Here is a 17,793-nt window from a genome sequence, read left to right on the forward strand (position 1 = left end):
ACAGGAGTGTAGAGACGTAGGTCAGAGGATGATCGAAGAGGACGGGATGGGGAGTATTTCACGATGAGAGAGGAGATATAGTTGGGAGTTAGACTGTTGAGTGCTTTGTAGGTTAGGGCTAATACTTTAAATTGTATTCTGGAGTGTATGGGGAGGCAGTGTAGAGACTGGCAGAGTGGAGCAGCTGATGTAGATCGTCGGCTTAGGTGGATGAGTCTAGCAGAAGCATTCATAATAGATTGGAGGGAGGAGAGGCGGTGTTTTGGAAGGCCATTTAAGAGTAGATTGCAATAATCAATGCGTGACAGGATGAGGGAATGAATAAGTATTTTTGTAGTATTTTGAGTAAGGAAGGGACGAATTCTGGAAATGTTGCGTAGATGTGACCGGCAGGATTTGGTAAGCGTTTGTATATGTGGGTTGAATGTGAGTTCTGAGTCTAGTGTGACCCCAAGGCAGCGGACCTGGGGTGAGGTGTTGAGAGTAGAGTCTCCAACCATCAGAGAAATGTCAGGTGTCGGATGTCTCGAAGAGGGGGGAATAAGAAGCAGCTCAGTTTTGGACAGATTGAGTTGGAGGTAGTGTGAAGACATCCAAGAGAAAATTGCAGAGAGGCAGTCAGAAATCTGGTTGAGTAAAGAGGGAGAGATATCAGGAGAGGAAAGATAGATTTGGGTATCATCAGCATATAGGTGGTACTGGAATCCAAAGGAGGCTATAAGTTTTCCAAGGCAGGATGTATAAAGCGAGAAAAGCAAGGGACCTAAGACAGAGCCTTGCGGTACTCCAACTGAGAGAGGCATAGGATCACAAGATATGTTGTTAAAGGAAACTGAAAACGAGCGGTTTGAAAGATATGATGCAAACCAGGAGAGGGCTGTGTCTCGGATGCCAAATGAATGTAGTATTTTTAGGAGGAGAGGATGGTCAACTGTGTCAAAAGCTGCGGACAGGTCAAGAAGAATTAGTAATGAGTAATGGCCTTTTGCTTTGGCTGATAACAGGTCATTTGTTACTTTAGCAAGAGCGGTTTCTGTTGAGTGTTTAGGGCGGAAACCAGATTGCAGTGGATCAAGTAAGGAGTTAGTTGTGAGAAATTGAGTTAGCCGATTATAGACTAGTCGTTCCAATAATTTTGAAGCAAAGGGAAGTAAGGAGACCGGTCGATAGTTAGAAGGCGTGGAGGGGTCAAGCGAGGGCTTTTTTAGGATTGGTATGATTGACGCATGCTTGAATGTGTCAGGAAATGTGCCAGCAGTGAGGGATTGGTTAAAGAGATGAGTTAGGGTAGGGGTTAGTGAAGCAGAGAGAGGGGGAATAAGTCGTGAAGGAATAGGGTCAAGTGGGCAGGTTGTGAGATGAGCCAAGGATAGGAGTGCAGAGACTTCTTCCTCTGTTACAGGAGGGAAATAGCATAGATTTTTGTTAATAGAAGGGGTGGGTAGGATTGCTGGGTTTGCGGGGTGCGAGGTGCAGATCTCTTTTCTAATGGTGTCAATTTTATTTTTGAAGTGATCAGCAATAATTTGAGCAGTGAGGTTGGTAGTGGGCGGGGGGGCAGGCGGACGTAGAAGGGAGTTAAAGGTTGAGAACAGCTTTCTGGGGTTGGATGCATGAGATGACACGAGAGAGGAGAAATAGACTTGTTTTGCCAGGCTGAGCGCAGAGCTGTAGGACTTAAGGGTGAATTTATAATGTTGGAAATCAGCAAAGGTGTGTGATTTCCTCCACTGCCGTTCAGCGGCCCGTGAGCATCGCTGAAGATATCTGGTCTGTTTAGTGTGCCACGGTTGCCGTCGAGTGATTGATGTACGTCGAAGAGTGGAGGGTGCAGTTTTGTCAAGTGTTGATTTTAGTGCCGAATTATACTATAGAGTCACGAGGGTTGGACAAGAGAGGGATGAAATGTCAGAGAGCAGAGGACTCAGTTGAGTGGAAAAGTCTGTGAGATCCAAGTCATTTAAATTCCTGTGAGGTAGCAGTTTTTGGGGGCTTGCAAAGATTTAGCAGGTAGAGTGAGAGAGAAAGTTAATAGATGGTGGTCAGAGAGAGGAAAGGGAAAGTTAAGGGAGTTGGAAACAGCACAGAGATTTGTGAAGACCAGGTCTATGGAGTTGCCTTCACAGTGTGTTGGAGATGTTGTCCACTGGGACAGGCCTAAAGAGGTGGTAAGGGATAGAAGTTTAGAGGCAGCAGGTGTGTTAGGCTTATCAAGGGGTATGTTGAAGTCCCCTAAGATGAGAGAGGGGACATTAGAAGATAGAAAATGTGGAAGCCAGGCTTCAAAGTGGTCCAGAAATTGTTATGCTGGGCCAGGGGGCCGATAGATAACTGCAACACGAAGAGCTATAGGGGAGAAGAGGCGGATAGCGTGAACTTCAAAAGATGAGAAGGAAAGAGAGGGGGGTGAAGGAACGCAGTGAAAGGTACTGTGAGGAGACAGGAGAATTCCTACTCCTCCTCCTTGTTTGTCTCCAGGCCTGGGAGTGTGACTGAAGTGCAGGCCGCCATAGGACAGAGAGGCTACAGCAGTTGTGTTAGAGGAGGAAAGCCAAGTTTCAGTGAGGGCTAACAGGTTAAGTGCACGTGAAATAAATAGGTCGTGAATAGATGTAAGCTTATTGCATACCGAGCGTGCATTCCAAAGGGCACACGAGAATTGGGGTGTACTAATAGAGGTGCAGTTAATGAGTTTTAGATGGTTATGTGTGCAAGGTGTATGAGGTGACATTTGGGGTAGTGATCTGAGGGAAGCAGAGGGTGGACCTGGGTTAGGCGAGACATCCCCAGCTGCAAGAAGAAAAAAGATGGTGAGTGAAAGGAGATGAGAATGTGTCTTATGTGAGTGTTTAAGTTTAGGATCAGTAAAGCATGGCTGGCTGAGGGATGTGAGATAGGAATAAAGTTCATGTGTGTTGTAGAGGGGGGAAGGTAGAAGAGAAGGAGAAATATGAATGTTCTGAGTGCTGTTTGTGAATGGAAGAGTTGTGACTTTAAAGAGAAGGGAGGAAAAGGTTAAAGCAGAGATTAGAAAGTGTAGCATGTTTGCATTTAATTGTTGGAATTTGAAAGTACTTATTTCTGTTGTCCACTCCTTTGTCTAACTCTGTTGTTATAACTCTCTCTGTTATAACTCTCTCTACACTTATGAACTAGCACACTTAGGGAACTACACACAGTGCTGCTATGATCTAACAAGCTAAGCTTGATGTAACAAGCTGGGGATGTTCAATTTAAAGGTAATAACAGTCACATGATCCTAATTAGCATAGGTCATAAATTAGAGCAGCATCAAACAAGGCCTAAACAAACATTGCAAATGGCACTTTTCTTATCAAAATGGGAGACACAGAAAAGAAAGCTTTTTTAAAAAAAGGTCATACAGCATACCAGAGAAATATAAAGTTTGGTGGGTAAAATATGCAGTTCTAATATGTGTTGCAGGGTTAAAATGGAGTCCTTAAGCACATACCAGAGGAATATAAAGTTTGGTGGGTAAAATATGCAGTTCTAATATGTGTTGCAGGGTTAAAATGGAGTCCTTAAGCACATACCTGATGAGAGAGGAGAGACAGCAGTGTAAGCAGGCTTAAAAGTTCCAATTATGTTCCAATTATATACCAGTCGCTGTTCTATATTGTTAATATCCATATATAATATAATATATATAATAACTCCGTTGTTATAACTCTCTCTACACTTATGAACTAGCACACTTAGGGAACTACACACAGTGCTGCTATGATCTAACAGTGATGGAATTTACAGAAAATGAATGGTTTGATAGGTCGTATTAAGACCGCTATTGATGTGCATACATTTGTATTACCATGTAGCAAAAAAGAAAATGACTCTGTATAGAACGTGTAAGGATCAATACTAAAAATTAGAATATTAAATATAAGCTCTTACTTATATAGAAAACACAATAAACAATCAAATTATTCTAGTGTGCTTAAACACCAGGTGTGACAAATACAATTAGCAGAGCACAAAATCAAAACATGCAGTTTGCAATAAAAATAAAGTCCAAGAGAGTGGAGAAACGGAAAGAGTGGAAATCCCAATGCTGTGTGGCACACTATCCCCTCAGGGGATTCTACTTACTCTCCTTAACCTCAATCCATATGAGGTAAGTGTCGCGCAGGGTAAGTAGAATGACTTTCCTTGTTGTGTCAAGTAGCTGTCTCCCAGCACCTCCGCTCATATGCGTGGATGAGAAGAGAGAAAGAGCAATAATAGTACAACCCTGTTATGTTTACAGTACTATGCACAATATAACCAAAGAATATTACTCACACAAAGCAACCTCAAATGTATATGAGGTATTTTATTAGCAACAATAAGTTAAAACCTGGTTACAGTATACCCGCTATTGCATTACAGCTTCTGCGGTATCCGTGTTCATAGAAATCACTATTACAATCTTGTTTAAAAAAGATGGTAGTATAAATTAAATCAGCAGTCCAAAATACCAGAATGTGGCATTGGCTACGTGGTAAGCAAAAAGTCCTAACGCGTTTCGAAGGTCTGGGACATGTACGACCTTCTTCTTCAGAGGAATTTACCGACTGTGGTTATCCGTCGGATTTGTAGCGGAGCTGCGACACGCCCCTGTGTGATTTGGTTGGATCTTCGTACATCACATGACATCCAGTTACGTGGTTCAGTGTGTAGCAAATCCTCCATATTTGTAGCTGGCAGAGTTGGATAGTCATAGAGGTATATGTTAATTATCCCCTTCGCCAGACACTCTGGAGCTTTTTATAGATATTGAACAGCAGCTATTTGAAAGCTGCCATCTAGTCCTTATCCATATTTGTGACTACTTAAAACTAACAAATTAAAATATTCTATTTGTTAACAGATAAAAAAACACATAATGGATTACATTTTAAAAAACGTTAAAAACATACTCTCTCTTTCTATTTCTGTATGTTACCCATAACTTAAATATTAAGAAAAACGGGTTGTTGTGTGTATTCAAACTACAACAACATATGTAAAAAAATATATATAGAAGTGTTTTATCTTTTGAAATTAAAAGATATAGTATTCCAAAATTACGATTAAGATAAAACATTATGTTTCATCCTACCTGTAAAAAACTAATTATTAATAAAAAATAACCATAATCTAAAAATGGGAATAAAAATCTTTTTATATTTCTTTTAGTTATATACCCCATTATATTGAAAGCTTTTTAATTTAAAAAACAATGATATCATAAAAAGTAGTTATTTAAAGACACAATTAGATATTGAATCATAGTTTTAGAGAGTTTATTCCATATAGATACTTTGAGAGTAAATAATTTTGTGGTAAAAAAGTTAATTAAATTAAGAATTATAAATGTAAACTGAAATTCAATTGATAGGCTAAAAAGTTAAAATAGCAGAATGCCAGGAATATAGCCTTAAATATTTAGCATTATTCAATCTTAAAGGCTAAATGTATGCCTAGGGGAACCAAGATGGTGATAGTGCATATCAACTACTAATTCTCTCCCTTTTGAGACTTTTATTATAAAATAAGGTGCTTATTTATATTTTAATGTGCTTATTAGTATTTTATGCACATATTCTGTTATTATGTATATTATTCCCTTTATTATGTTAAAAAAGCCGCCAGGTCAATATCCTTGTTAAGACCTTTAGGATTCAATGAACCTAGAGTATAAATCCAGTATGTCTCCCTTTTTCGGAGTTTCAGTTCCCTGTCCCCCCCTCTTTTGTCATTTTGTACACACTCAATTATTGTCCCTTTAAGGCAGGTAGGGATTTGGTCGTGTTTTTCTCTATAGTGGGCTGACAGATTGTGATTCTTCTCTGCAGATTCGATGTTATTAATATGTTCTAGTAGCCTCTTTTTAAAGGGTCTTGTGGTTCTCCCTACATACTGAAGGCCACACCCAGATTGTAATAGGTACACAACATATTCCGTCCGACAGTTACAAAGGCTTTCAATTTTATAATGTTTATTGGTCACCGTAGATATGAACTCCTTAGTTGGTTTATTTGATGAAAAATGATGAGCACAAGCTATGCAGTTCTTCCTGTTGCATTTAAAAAAGCCAATTGTCTCTTTATTTAGCCAATTAGTTTTAGAATTGCCCTTGGATTTCAATTGGCTTGGGGCCAAGATATTTTTCAAATTCTGATTTTTTCTATATATTAATCTTGGCTCTTTCAAAGTAATTGAATTGAGAAAGGTATCTTTTTTAGAATATGCCAGTGTTTCCTTATTATATTTTTTATTTCCAGTGCTCCTTCATTGTATGTGGTCACAAAATTGACCTGTCCAAAACTCTCACTTTCATTTCTTTGTTTTTGTTTCTTGTGTTTTCCTGTATTGAGGAGTTGTTTTCTGTCCATAGTATTCACTTTACTCATTGCTTCTGATAGACTATATGAATTATAGCCCCTAGCTTTGAATCTTCTACTGAGATTCTTGGCCTCTCTGTCATAGTCTTGTGTTTTTGAACAGTTTCTTTTGAGCCTCTGGAATTGTCCCATTGGGATATTCTGGATCCATTTTCTTTCATGACAGCTTTTTGCATGGAGATATCCATTGCTGTCTGTATCTTTTTTATATAGTTTGGAATGGATCTCATTATTTTCCTGAAAGAAGATAACATCCAAAAAGTCAATCTCATATGGACTTGTCTTACTTGTGAAGGATAAGTTAAAATTATTAGTATTTAGTTTATTAACGAATTCCTCCAGGAGAGTGGGACTACCATCCCATATTAGGATGATATCATCTATATATCTGCCCCAAGCTACGATTGGGTAGATAGGCATTATTTTGCCAAATGGCTTCCTCTTCCCAGAGGCTCAAATAGAAGTTCGCGTAGCTTGGGGCAAATTTCGTCCCCATTGCTGTTCCGGTGACTTGTAGATAGTATTCCCCTATTATAACAACATTTTAAATTAGGGGGAGATAAAAGGCAAATTTAAAATCCTCCACTACGCACAAAATATAGAAAAAATAACTCATTGTATAGTTCATTAACAAATCTAGACAGGCCCAGAGGCTTGTTTTCCCACAGAAAACCTCTGAATTACATTGTTTCCAATGCAGCAAAGGATTCTGGGTAAGATATGCAAATTAAGTACACAATGACACACCTTTTTACTTCAGTCTGCTTTTCAGCAGGTTCCCTTTACGCCAAAGTATCGCTGTTCACACAGCTTATAAACTTAGCTAGGGTTAGTGCAGTGATTCATAACCATCCCAGGACAGACTGTAACGTGGTTTTTGCCACTCATCAGCTGGGAGAAGTTTAGAATAACTGCTGGGTGAAGTTGATTCCAGGCAGAATACAACATTTTAAATTAGGGGGAGATAAAAGGCGAGTTTAAAATCCTCCACTACGCACAAAATATAGAAAAAAATAACTCATTGTGTAGTTCATTAACAAATCTAGACAGGCCCAGAAACCACAAAACAGTCTGTCCTGGGATGGTTATGAATCACTGCACTAACCCTAGCTAAGTTTATAAGCTGTGTAAACAGCGATACTTTGGCGTAAAGGGAACCTGCTGAAAAGCAGACTGAAGTAAAAAGGTGTGTCATTGTGTACTTAATTATATATATATATATATATATATATATATATACACACATATACACATATATATATATCATGGTTTTGTAAGAAAGAGAAAATCCTGAAAAAATATAAATGTCAGGATAAAAGACAGGGAATTCAGCACTCTTTTTAAAAAGTTTTATTAGCTCAAAAATATATATGATCCTGTGTGTCCAAAATGAAAGCTGTAGTGGTTTCAAGAAAGATCAATCTTTGACAATTAAATCCTAGGACAAAGAAATCCTAGGAATATGCTTAGCAATAGGTAAATACACAATTGACCAAGTGGTGTATATATTAGAAACACAAAACATAATACTTAACAAACCTGACCGGTCAGGGGTGAGTGTTCAAGCATGAACAGGATACATTAATAAGAGACATAGCTTCTATCAAATATTAGACAAAAGTATCTCATTGTACTCACAATGCTTTAAATGCAGTTTATGTCTTGGGAAACTGTAGTCAGACTATTATTTCTTACTGCCATCGGCACCTTTAGAAATATAAGGCAAACTGCCGAGCAGATATTAAGGTGACTGACTATGTATCTCAAGATATAATTCAGGTATGTATGATGCACATTTGAGCAACAACAATGTAATAATTGTACATAGTATTACTGAGATATATTAATGAGGAACACTTATCAAACTACTACACCCTGCTGCGTACGGCACCTTATCAAATAAGGCTTAATGCCGGGCAGGTAAAGTGATGGGATCTAAGTAGTTACTGATAATGTGCCTCAGAATATTTACATATGTCGATACATAAACAAGCAAGCGTTAAAAAGCAGAGATGGAATATACTCAGCAGTGATTAGTAGTAAGCAAGTAGTAGCGTGATGCTTGAAAAGTCATTGTAGAGGTCCTTAGCTTAAGGTCGTATATGCATAAGGTAAAAAGTCATGAAAAAGTGACAGGCATTATGTAGATTTGCAGATCAAGTATGCTAGATGTTAGTATGCTGTAAGCGATAGATAGAAATCACAGACTCTGTAGCTCAGAGTGGCTTCTGTTTACACCCTCTCTGCAGGGTAACGATATCCAAGTCTAACATCAATATGCCTATTTTTCAGGCCAAATTTTAGCTGCATACGACCTGTCTCCTGTCAAGTCCTCAGACTGATGTTTGTTAGATAATCATCAGTAGTTTTCCCCGGGACCTCCAAACTTTTCTTCAATGCAATGCTTGCTTGTCTAGTGTCTCCGTTCAGTGGCGTTCACACTGACCACATGCACCGTGTCGGCTCGTCTAATTAAGTACACAATGACACACCTTTTTACTTCAGTCTGCTTTTCAGCAGGTTCCCTTTACGCCAAAGTATCGCTGTTTACACAGCTTATAAACTTAGCTAGGGTTAGTGCAGTGATTCATAACCATCCCAGGACAGACTGTAACGTGGTTTTTGCCACTCATCAGCTGGGAGAAGTTTAGAATAACTGCTGGGTGAAGTTGATTCCAGGCAGAATACAACATTTTAAATTAGGGGGAGATAAAAGGCGAGTTTAAAATCCTCCACTACGCACAAAATATAGAAAAAAATAACTCATTGTGTAGTTCATTAACAAATCTAGACAGGCCCAGAAACCACAAAACAGTCTGTCCTGGGATGGTTATGAATCACTGCACTAACCCTAGCTAAGTTTATAAGCTGTGTAAACAGCGATACTTTGGCGTAAAGGGAACCTGCTGAAAAGCAGACTGAAGTAAAAAGGTGTGTCATTGTGTACTTAATTATATATATATATATATATATATATATATACACACATATACACATATATATATATATTTATATATATATATATATATATATATATATACACACATAATACATATACACATATATATATATATATATATACACATATATGTAAACACAAGATTTATAGAGATGGCGCTGTGTGAGTAAGGAGATAATGTAAAAGCCTGAATAGGGCTGTTAGAAATAAATAGTTGGCGATACATGGTGGCAAGTAAACACACTTTATGTCCACAATATACTGCACCGTGACAAAAAATGACTTAAAAAATAAATATATTACAAAACATATTCAAAGAGTGCACGAAAACTGAATAAAAAGGATGTATTAGACATAAAAAGTTCCTTAATATGTCAAAATAAATGACAAATGAAGAGTATGTTTCTATCTTCTTCTGTTCTTGTATAGATCCCCCTAGGGGTATGCACTTACTTTAGACAACCTCAATCGTATGAGGTAAGGATGATTCAATAACGCTGGACAAGGATGGTGTCCTCTTGGATATACAACCACTGGCAGATGAAACTTTCTTTGCTTTAGGATACTTGTGCCTTTCTTGGTGTCCTGGTAGATGGAAACTTTCGGTCTCAATCACCATGCCATGTAAGAAAGTCAAAGGAAAATATATAGGGTAATACTGTTTAATGATATTACATATATATATACAAATAGACAAATACAAACTCACATTTAAAAACCTCAGCAAATGAGGTATGGCAAAGGCATATATAGACAAACATATATTCTCCAATAAACAGATGGTACTATTTCAGTCCAATCAATAGTGGGTATGCAAGTCTTAGTAAAAGTTTGTTTTCAAAGTGCCAGTGTGCATGAAGGGCAATCCTAGCCCTATATAATACCTGACGCATTTCAAAGGGTTAATTCAGCTTTTATTCCCTTCTTCATCAGAGTTACACATATATATATATATATATATATATATATATATATATATATATATATATATACATATACACATATATACATATACTAGTTGGTAAGCCTGCCCAGAGGGCAGTCTGTGTGGTTAATAAAAAAAAAAAATTGAACTACAGAAAAAAAAAAAATGTTTTTATCAAAAATGTAAACCTAATCCCTATGAAAATTAACCCCCCCAAAATAACCCCCCCCCCCATCTAATGCTAAACTACCAAGAGCCCTTAAAAGGGTTTTTTTGTAGGGCATTGCCCTAAGTTAAACAGCTCTTTTGCACTTACCAAACATTCTAAATCCCCTCCCCCTTACTGTCAAACCCACCCCCCCCCAAAATAAATAAACCTAACACTAAAAAACCTAAAGTATCCATTGCCCTGAAAAGGGCATTTGTGTGGGCATTCAGCTCTTTTGCTGCCCATCCTTAATCTAAAAAATATATATTTAAAAAAAAATCTAACCCCCAAAAATTAAAAAAAATAAACCTGAGTTTAAATTAAGCTAAAGTTACATAAAATAAAAAAAAACAAGCTTACAAAAAGGCTAACATTACAGAACATAAAAAAACAAATTACCAAAGTTTAAAAAATTATACCTAATCCCTATGAAAATAAAAAGCCCCCCCAAAATAAAAACACCCCCCTACTCTAAGAATAAACTAGCAGTAGCCCTTAAAAGGGCTTTTTGCAGGGCATTGCCCCAAGATTAACAGCTCTTTTACATTCAAAATACACAAAGTCCCCCCTAACAGTAAAAACCCCACCCACCAAACCCCCCAAATTAAAAAACCTAACACTAAAAAACCTAAACTACCCATTTCCCTGAAAAGGGCATTTGTTGGGCATTGCCCTGAAAAGGGCTTTTAGCTATTTTACAAAATGCCCACCCTAATCTAAATAAAAAAAAAAAAAGCCTACGTATAACCCACAGGTTGGTACTCACCGTTCCTGAAGTCCGGCAGAGAAGGTCCTGTCCCATGTGGTGAAGTCTTCTTCCAAGGGGCTGCCTCTTCTTTATTTCTTCCAGGAACATCTGGCGCGGAGCAGAGGGCAGAGCTGAAGACCGATGACCGTACAGCTAAAGACCGGTGATCCTGGAACTGAAGACCACGGAGCCATGGAGCGTGGAGGATCCTCCGCCGTACACTAGATAGTGAATTCAAGGTATGCGGTTAAAGATGGCGTCCCTTGAATTCCTATTGGCTGATTTGATTCTTCAAATTCAAATCAGCCAATAGGATGAGAGCTACTCAAATCTTATTGGCTGTTTAAATCAGCCAATAGGATGAGAGCTACTGAAATTCTATTGGCTTATTTGAATAGCCAATAGAATTTCAGTAGCTCTCATCCTATTGGCTGATTTGAATTTGAAGAATCAAATCCGCCAATAGGAATTCAAGGGACGCCATCTTTAACCACGTACCTTGAATTCACTATTCAGTATACAGTGGCGATCGTATGAAGAGGAATCTCCACGCTTTATGGCTCCACGGTCGCCGGTCTTCAGCTCCGCCCTCCGTTCCGCGCCGGATTGTTCCTGGAAGAAGAAAGAAGAGGTCGCCACTTGGAAGAAGACTTCACTGCATGGGACAGGACCTTCTCCGCCGGACTTCAGGAAAGGTGAGTACCAATCTGGGGGTTAGACTTAGGTTTTTTTTACTTTTTTTATTTTTTATTTTATTTAGATTAGGGTGGGCATTTTGTAAAAGAGATAAATGGCCTTTTAGAGACAATGCCCAACAAATGCCCTTTTCAGGGCAATGGGTAGTTTAGGTTTTTTAGTGTTAGGTTTTTATTGGTGAGTGGGGGGTTTTACTGTTAGGGGGACTTTGTGTATTTTGAATGTAAAAGAGCTGTTTATCTTGGGGCAATGCCCTGCAAAAAGCCCTTTTTTTTTAGGGGGGCTTTTTATTTTCATAGGGATTGGGTTTAATTTTGTAAATTTTGGTAATTTGTTTATGTTCTGTAATGTTAGCCTTTTTTATTTTTTGTAATCTTGTTTGTTTAATATTTTATGTAACTTTAGCTTAATTTAAACTCAGGTTTAATTTTTGGGGTTAGATTTTTTTTTTAAATATATATTTTTTTAGATTAGGGATGGGCAGCAATGCCCATACAAATGCCTTTTTTTTTTCTTTTTTTTTTATCTTAGCTTTTTTTATTTTTTGTAAAAAAGTATTTATTTAGTTTAGGTAATTTGTTATTTTAGGGGGTGTTAGGCTAGGGGGTGTTAGGTTAGGGGGCTTAGTAATTTAGTTATTTGCGTTGTGGGTTTTGGAGGTTTAAGGGGTTAATAGGTTAATTTAGGTTTATTGCGATGTGGGGGTTTTGCGGTTTAGGGGTTAAGATAGATAGATAGATATTCTTTCTTGTAATTCAACTGGCTGAGCAACACCTGGAGTGAGGGTGAGCTGATACACCCTGAGATATCAGCAGGTCACTACCAGCACATTGGTGTGCTATTGCAATGTGAGTACCCATTTTTGGATTTTGGTTGATCCGCACATGAGGCACCCCTCTGTTTTGTGTTTTACTTCATATTTATGAAGCAGCAGTTTAAATTGGTGAATGATACCCGCTCCAGACTCATTCAACTGGAGTGATTGACAAAACCTGCTCTCACGCAATTGTTTGCATGCGAATAGGGGTGGCATTGAACAAACTTTAGCTTGTGCAATCATTATTATAGGGAACAAATGCGCCCCACAATTTGAGATGAAATGTGGAACAGGTGACATGTGAACCTTGTTCGCCCGCAAATTGATAAATCTAGCCCTGAATTTTGGTTCAAATTGTATTGTCATTCAATACTATCTAAAGGGCTCATTAACCTCCTCCTTACAGTGATTAGATCCCTTACCTTACATAATGCTATTATGGTGATCGGGCCCTAAGAAAGACCATATGGGACCCACATGTACAATGTATGGCCACATATGTATAATGCAGCAGAAAACGTTAGTGACCAATACTGAGTATAAAATGACAGCCAAGATGGTCACGTGAATAGGACTCTGTAAAGACCAGCGGCCAGGGATTTATCCTAAAAACTTACATGGAGGATGCAACAATACCATTAAATCCCTTGGACCAATTCAGGCAAAGGGAGATGAGGTAGGAGCCCTGATGTTCAGCTGAAAAATAATTAAGACGTTTCCCTTTATAGGACTCTGGGGAACAACACTGACCGAAGATACAGCAGAAAATCGAGAGCTTTATGTGAAGACAACACTGAGAGAACTTCTGGTTTATATTGTGTTCCTGGTGGACATCTGTCTATGTGAGTCTCATCACCAGAATCCATGTAATCACTGAGCTTTACATAATGATCAAATGTATGATGTCATCACTGAGTGTTACTAAATGATAGATTGTATGATGTCATCACTGAGTGTTACTAAATGATAGATTGTATAATGTCATCACTGAGTGTTACTAAATGATAGATTGTATGATGTCATCACTGAGTGTTACTAAATGATAGATTGTATAATGTCATCACTGAGTGTTACTAAATGATAGTGTATGATGTAATCACTGAGCTTTACTAAATGATAGATTGTATGATGTCATCACTGAACACTACTTAATGATAAATTGTATGATGCCATCACTGAGTGTTACTAAATGATTGTATGATGGCATCACTGAACACTACTTAATGATAAATTGTATGATGTCGTCACTGAGTGTTACATAATGACAGTGTATAATGTCATCACTGAGTGTTACATAATGACAGTGTATAATGTCATCACTGAGTGTTACATAATGACAGTGTATAATGTCATCACTGAGTGTTACATAATGACAGTGTATAATGTCATCACTGAGTGTTACACAATGACAGTGTATAATGTCATCACTGAGTGTTACTTAATGAGTGTGTATAATGTCATCACTGAGTGTTACATAATGACAGTGTATAATGTCATCACTGAGTGTTACATAATGACAGTGTATAATGTCATCACTGAGTGTTACATAATGACAGTGTATAATGTCATCACTGAGTGTTACATAATGACAGTGTATAATGTCATCACTGAGTGTTACATAATGACAGTGTATAATGTCATCACTGAGTGTTACATAATGACAGTGTATAATGTCATCACTGAGTGTTACATAATGACAGTGTATAATGTCATCACTGAGTGTTACATAATGACAGTGTATAATGTCATCACTGAGTGTTACATAATGACAGTGTATAATGTCATCACTGAGTGTTACATAATGACAGTGTATAATGTCATCACTGAGTGTTACATAATGACAGTGTATAATGTCATCACTGAGTGTTACATAATGACAGTGTATAATGTCATCACTGAGTGTTACATAATGACAGTGTATAATGTCATCACTGAGTGTTACTTAATGAGAGTGTATAATGTCATCACTGAGTGTTACATAATGACAGTGTATAATGTCATCACTGAGTGTTACTTAATGAGTGTGTATAATGTCATCACTGAGTGTTACTTAATGAGAGTGTATAATGTCATCACTGAGTGTTACATAATGACAGTGTATAATGTCATCACTGAGTGTTACATAATAACAGTGTATAATGTCATCACTGAGTGTTACATAATGACAGTGTATAATGTCATCACTGAGTGTTACATAATGACAGTGTATAATGTCATCACTGAGTGTTACATAATGACAGTGTATAATGTCATCACTGAGTGTTACATAATGACAGTGTATAATGTCATCACTGAGTGTTACATAATGACAGTGTATAATGTCATCACTGAGTGTTACTTAATGAGTGTGTATAATGTCATCACTGAGTGTTACATAATGACAGTGTATAATGTCATCACTGAGTGTTACATAATAACAGTGTATAATGTCATCACTGAGTGTTACATAATGACAGTGTATAATGTCATCACTGAGTGTTACATAATGACAGTGTATAATGTCATCACTGAGTGTTACATAATGACAGTGTATAATGTCATCACTGAGTGTTACATAATGACAGTGTATAATGTCATCACTGAGTGTTACATAATGACAGTGTATAATGTCATCACTGAGTGTTACATAATGACAGTGTATAATGTCATCACTGAGTGTTACATAATGACAGTGTATAATGTCATCACTGAGTGTTACATAATGAGTGTGTATAATGTCATCACTGAGTGTTACATAATGACAGTGTATAATGTCATCACTGAGTGTTACATAATGACAGTGTATAATGTCATCACTGAGTGTTACTTAATGAGAGTGTATAATGTCATCACTGAGTGTTACATAATGACAGTGTATAATGTCATCACGGAGTGTTACATAATGACATTATACACAAATAAACACACATGAGTGCACGTCTATACACAAATAAACACACATGAGTGCACATCTATATACAAATAAACACACACGAGTGCACATCTATATACATATAAACACACATGAGTGCACATCTATACACATATAAACACACATGAGTGCACATCTATACACATATAAACACACATGAGTGCACATCTATACACATATAAACACACATGAGTGCACGTCTATACACATATATAAACACACATGAGTGCACGTCTATACACATATAAACACACATGAGTGCACGTCTATATACATATAAACACACATGAGTGCACGTCTATACACATATATAAACACACATGAGTGCACATCTATACACATATAAACACACATGAATGTATATATATATATATATATATATATATATATAAAAACACACATGAGTGCACATCTATACACATATATAAACACACATGAGTGCACATCTATACACATATATAAACACACATGAGTGCACATCTATACACATATATAAACACACATGAGTGCACATCTATACACACATATAAACACACATGAGTGCACATCTATACACATATAAACACACACGAGTGCACATCTATACACATATATAAACACACACGAGTGCACATCTATACACATATATAAACACACACGAGTGCACATCTATACACATATATAAACACACACGAGTGCACATCTATACACATATATAAACACACACGAGTGCACATCTATACACATATATAAACACACACGAGTGCACATCTATACACATATATAAACACACACGAGTGCACATCTATACACATATATAAACACACATGAGTGCACATCTATATACATATAAATACACATGAGTGCACATCTATATACATATAAACACACATGAGTGCACATCTATACACATATAAACACACATGAGTGCACATCTATATACATATAAACACACGAGTGCACATCTATACACATATAAACACACATGAGTGCACGTCTATACACATATATAAACACACATGAGTGCACGTCTATACACATATAAACACACATGAGTGCACATCTATATACATATAAACACACATGAGTGCACATCTATACACATGAGTGCATATATATATACATATATAAACACACATGAGTGCACATCTATATACATATAAACACACATGAGTGCACATCTATATACATATAAACACACATGAGTGCACATCTATACACATATATAAACACACATGAGTGCACGTCTATACACATATATAAACACACATGAGTGCACGTCTATACACATATAAACACACATGAGTGCACATCTATATACATATAAACACACATGAGTGCACATCTATATACATATAAACACACATGAGTGCACATCTATACACATATAAACACACATGAGTGCACATCTATACACATATAAACACACATGAGTGCATATATATATATATATCTATATATATATATATATATATATATATATATATATAAACACACATGAGTGCACATCTATACACATATAAACACACATGAGTGCACATCTATACACATATAAACACACGAGTGCACATCTATATACATATAAACACACATGAGTGCACATCTATACACATAAACACAAACACACATGAGTGCACGTCTATACACAAATAAACACACATGAGTGCACGTCTATACACAAATAAACACACATGAGTGCACATCTATACACAAACACACATGAGTGCACATCTATACACATATATAAACACACATGAGTGCACATCTATACACATATATAAACACACATGAGTGCACGTCTATACACAAATAAACACACATGAGTGCACATCTATACACAAACACACATGAGTGCACATCTATACACATATAAACACACATGAGTGCACATCTATACACATATAAACACAAATACACACAAGTGCACGTCTATACACAAATACACACGAGTGCACGTCTATACACAAACGCACATTAGTGCACATCTATATACATATAAACACAAATACACACGAGTGCACGTCTATACACAAATACACACGAGTGCACGTCTATACACATATAAACACACATGAGTGCACGTCTATACACAAACGCACATTAGTGCACATCTATATACATATAAACGCACATGAGTGCACATCTATACACATATAAACACAAATAC

At 37.0% G+C, this 17,793-nt stretch overlaps 1 protein-coding gene across 1 annotated transcript in view; it reads left to right on the forward strand.

Annotated features, from left to right (window-relative positions):
* The window catches only part of LOC128639990 (polycystic kidney disease 2-like 1 protein), a 400,840-nt gene that overhangs the window by 74,270 nt on the left and 308,777 nt on the right, over positions 1–17,793 (forward strand). The window contains exon 2 of the mRNA XM_053692283.1: positions 13,465–13,578. Coding sequence (XP_053548258.1) covers positions 13,465–13,578 — 114 coding nt within the window. The remainder of the gene's footprint in view (positions 1–13,464; positions 13,579–17,793) is intronic.

Source organism: Bombina bombina, chromosome 9 (assembly GCF_027579735.1).
Source record: "Bombina bombina isolate aBomBom1 chromosome 9, aBomBom1.pri, whole genome shotgun sequence".
In the NCBI taxonomy this organism is placed as follows: domain Eukaryota; kingdom Metazoa; phylum Chordata; class Amphibia; order Anura; family Bombinatoridae; genus Bombina; species Bombina bombina.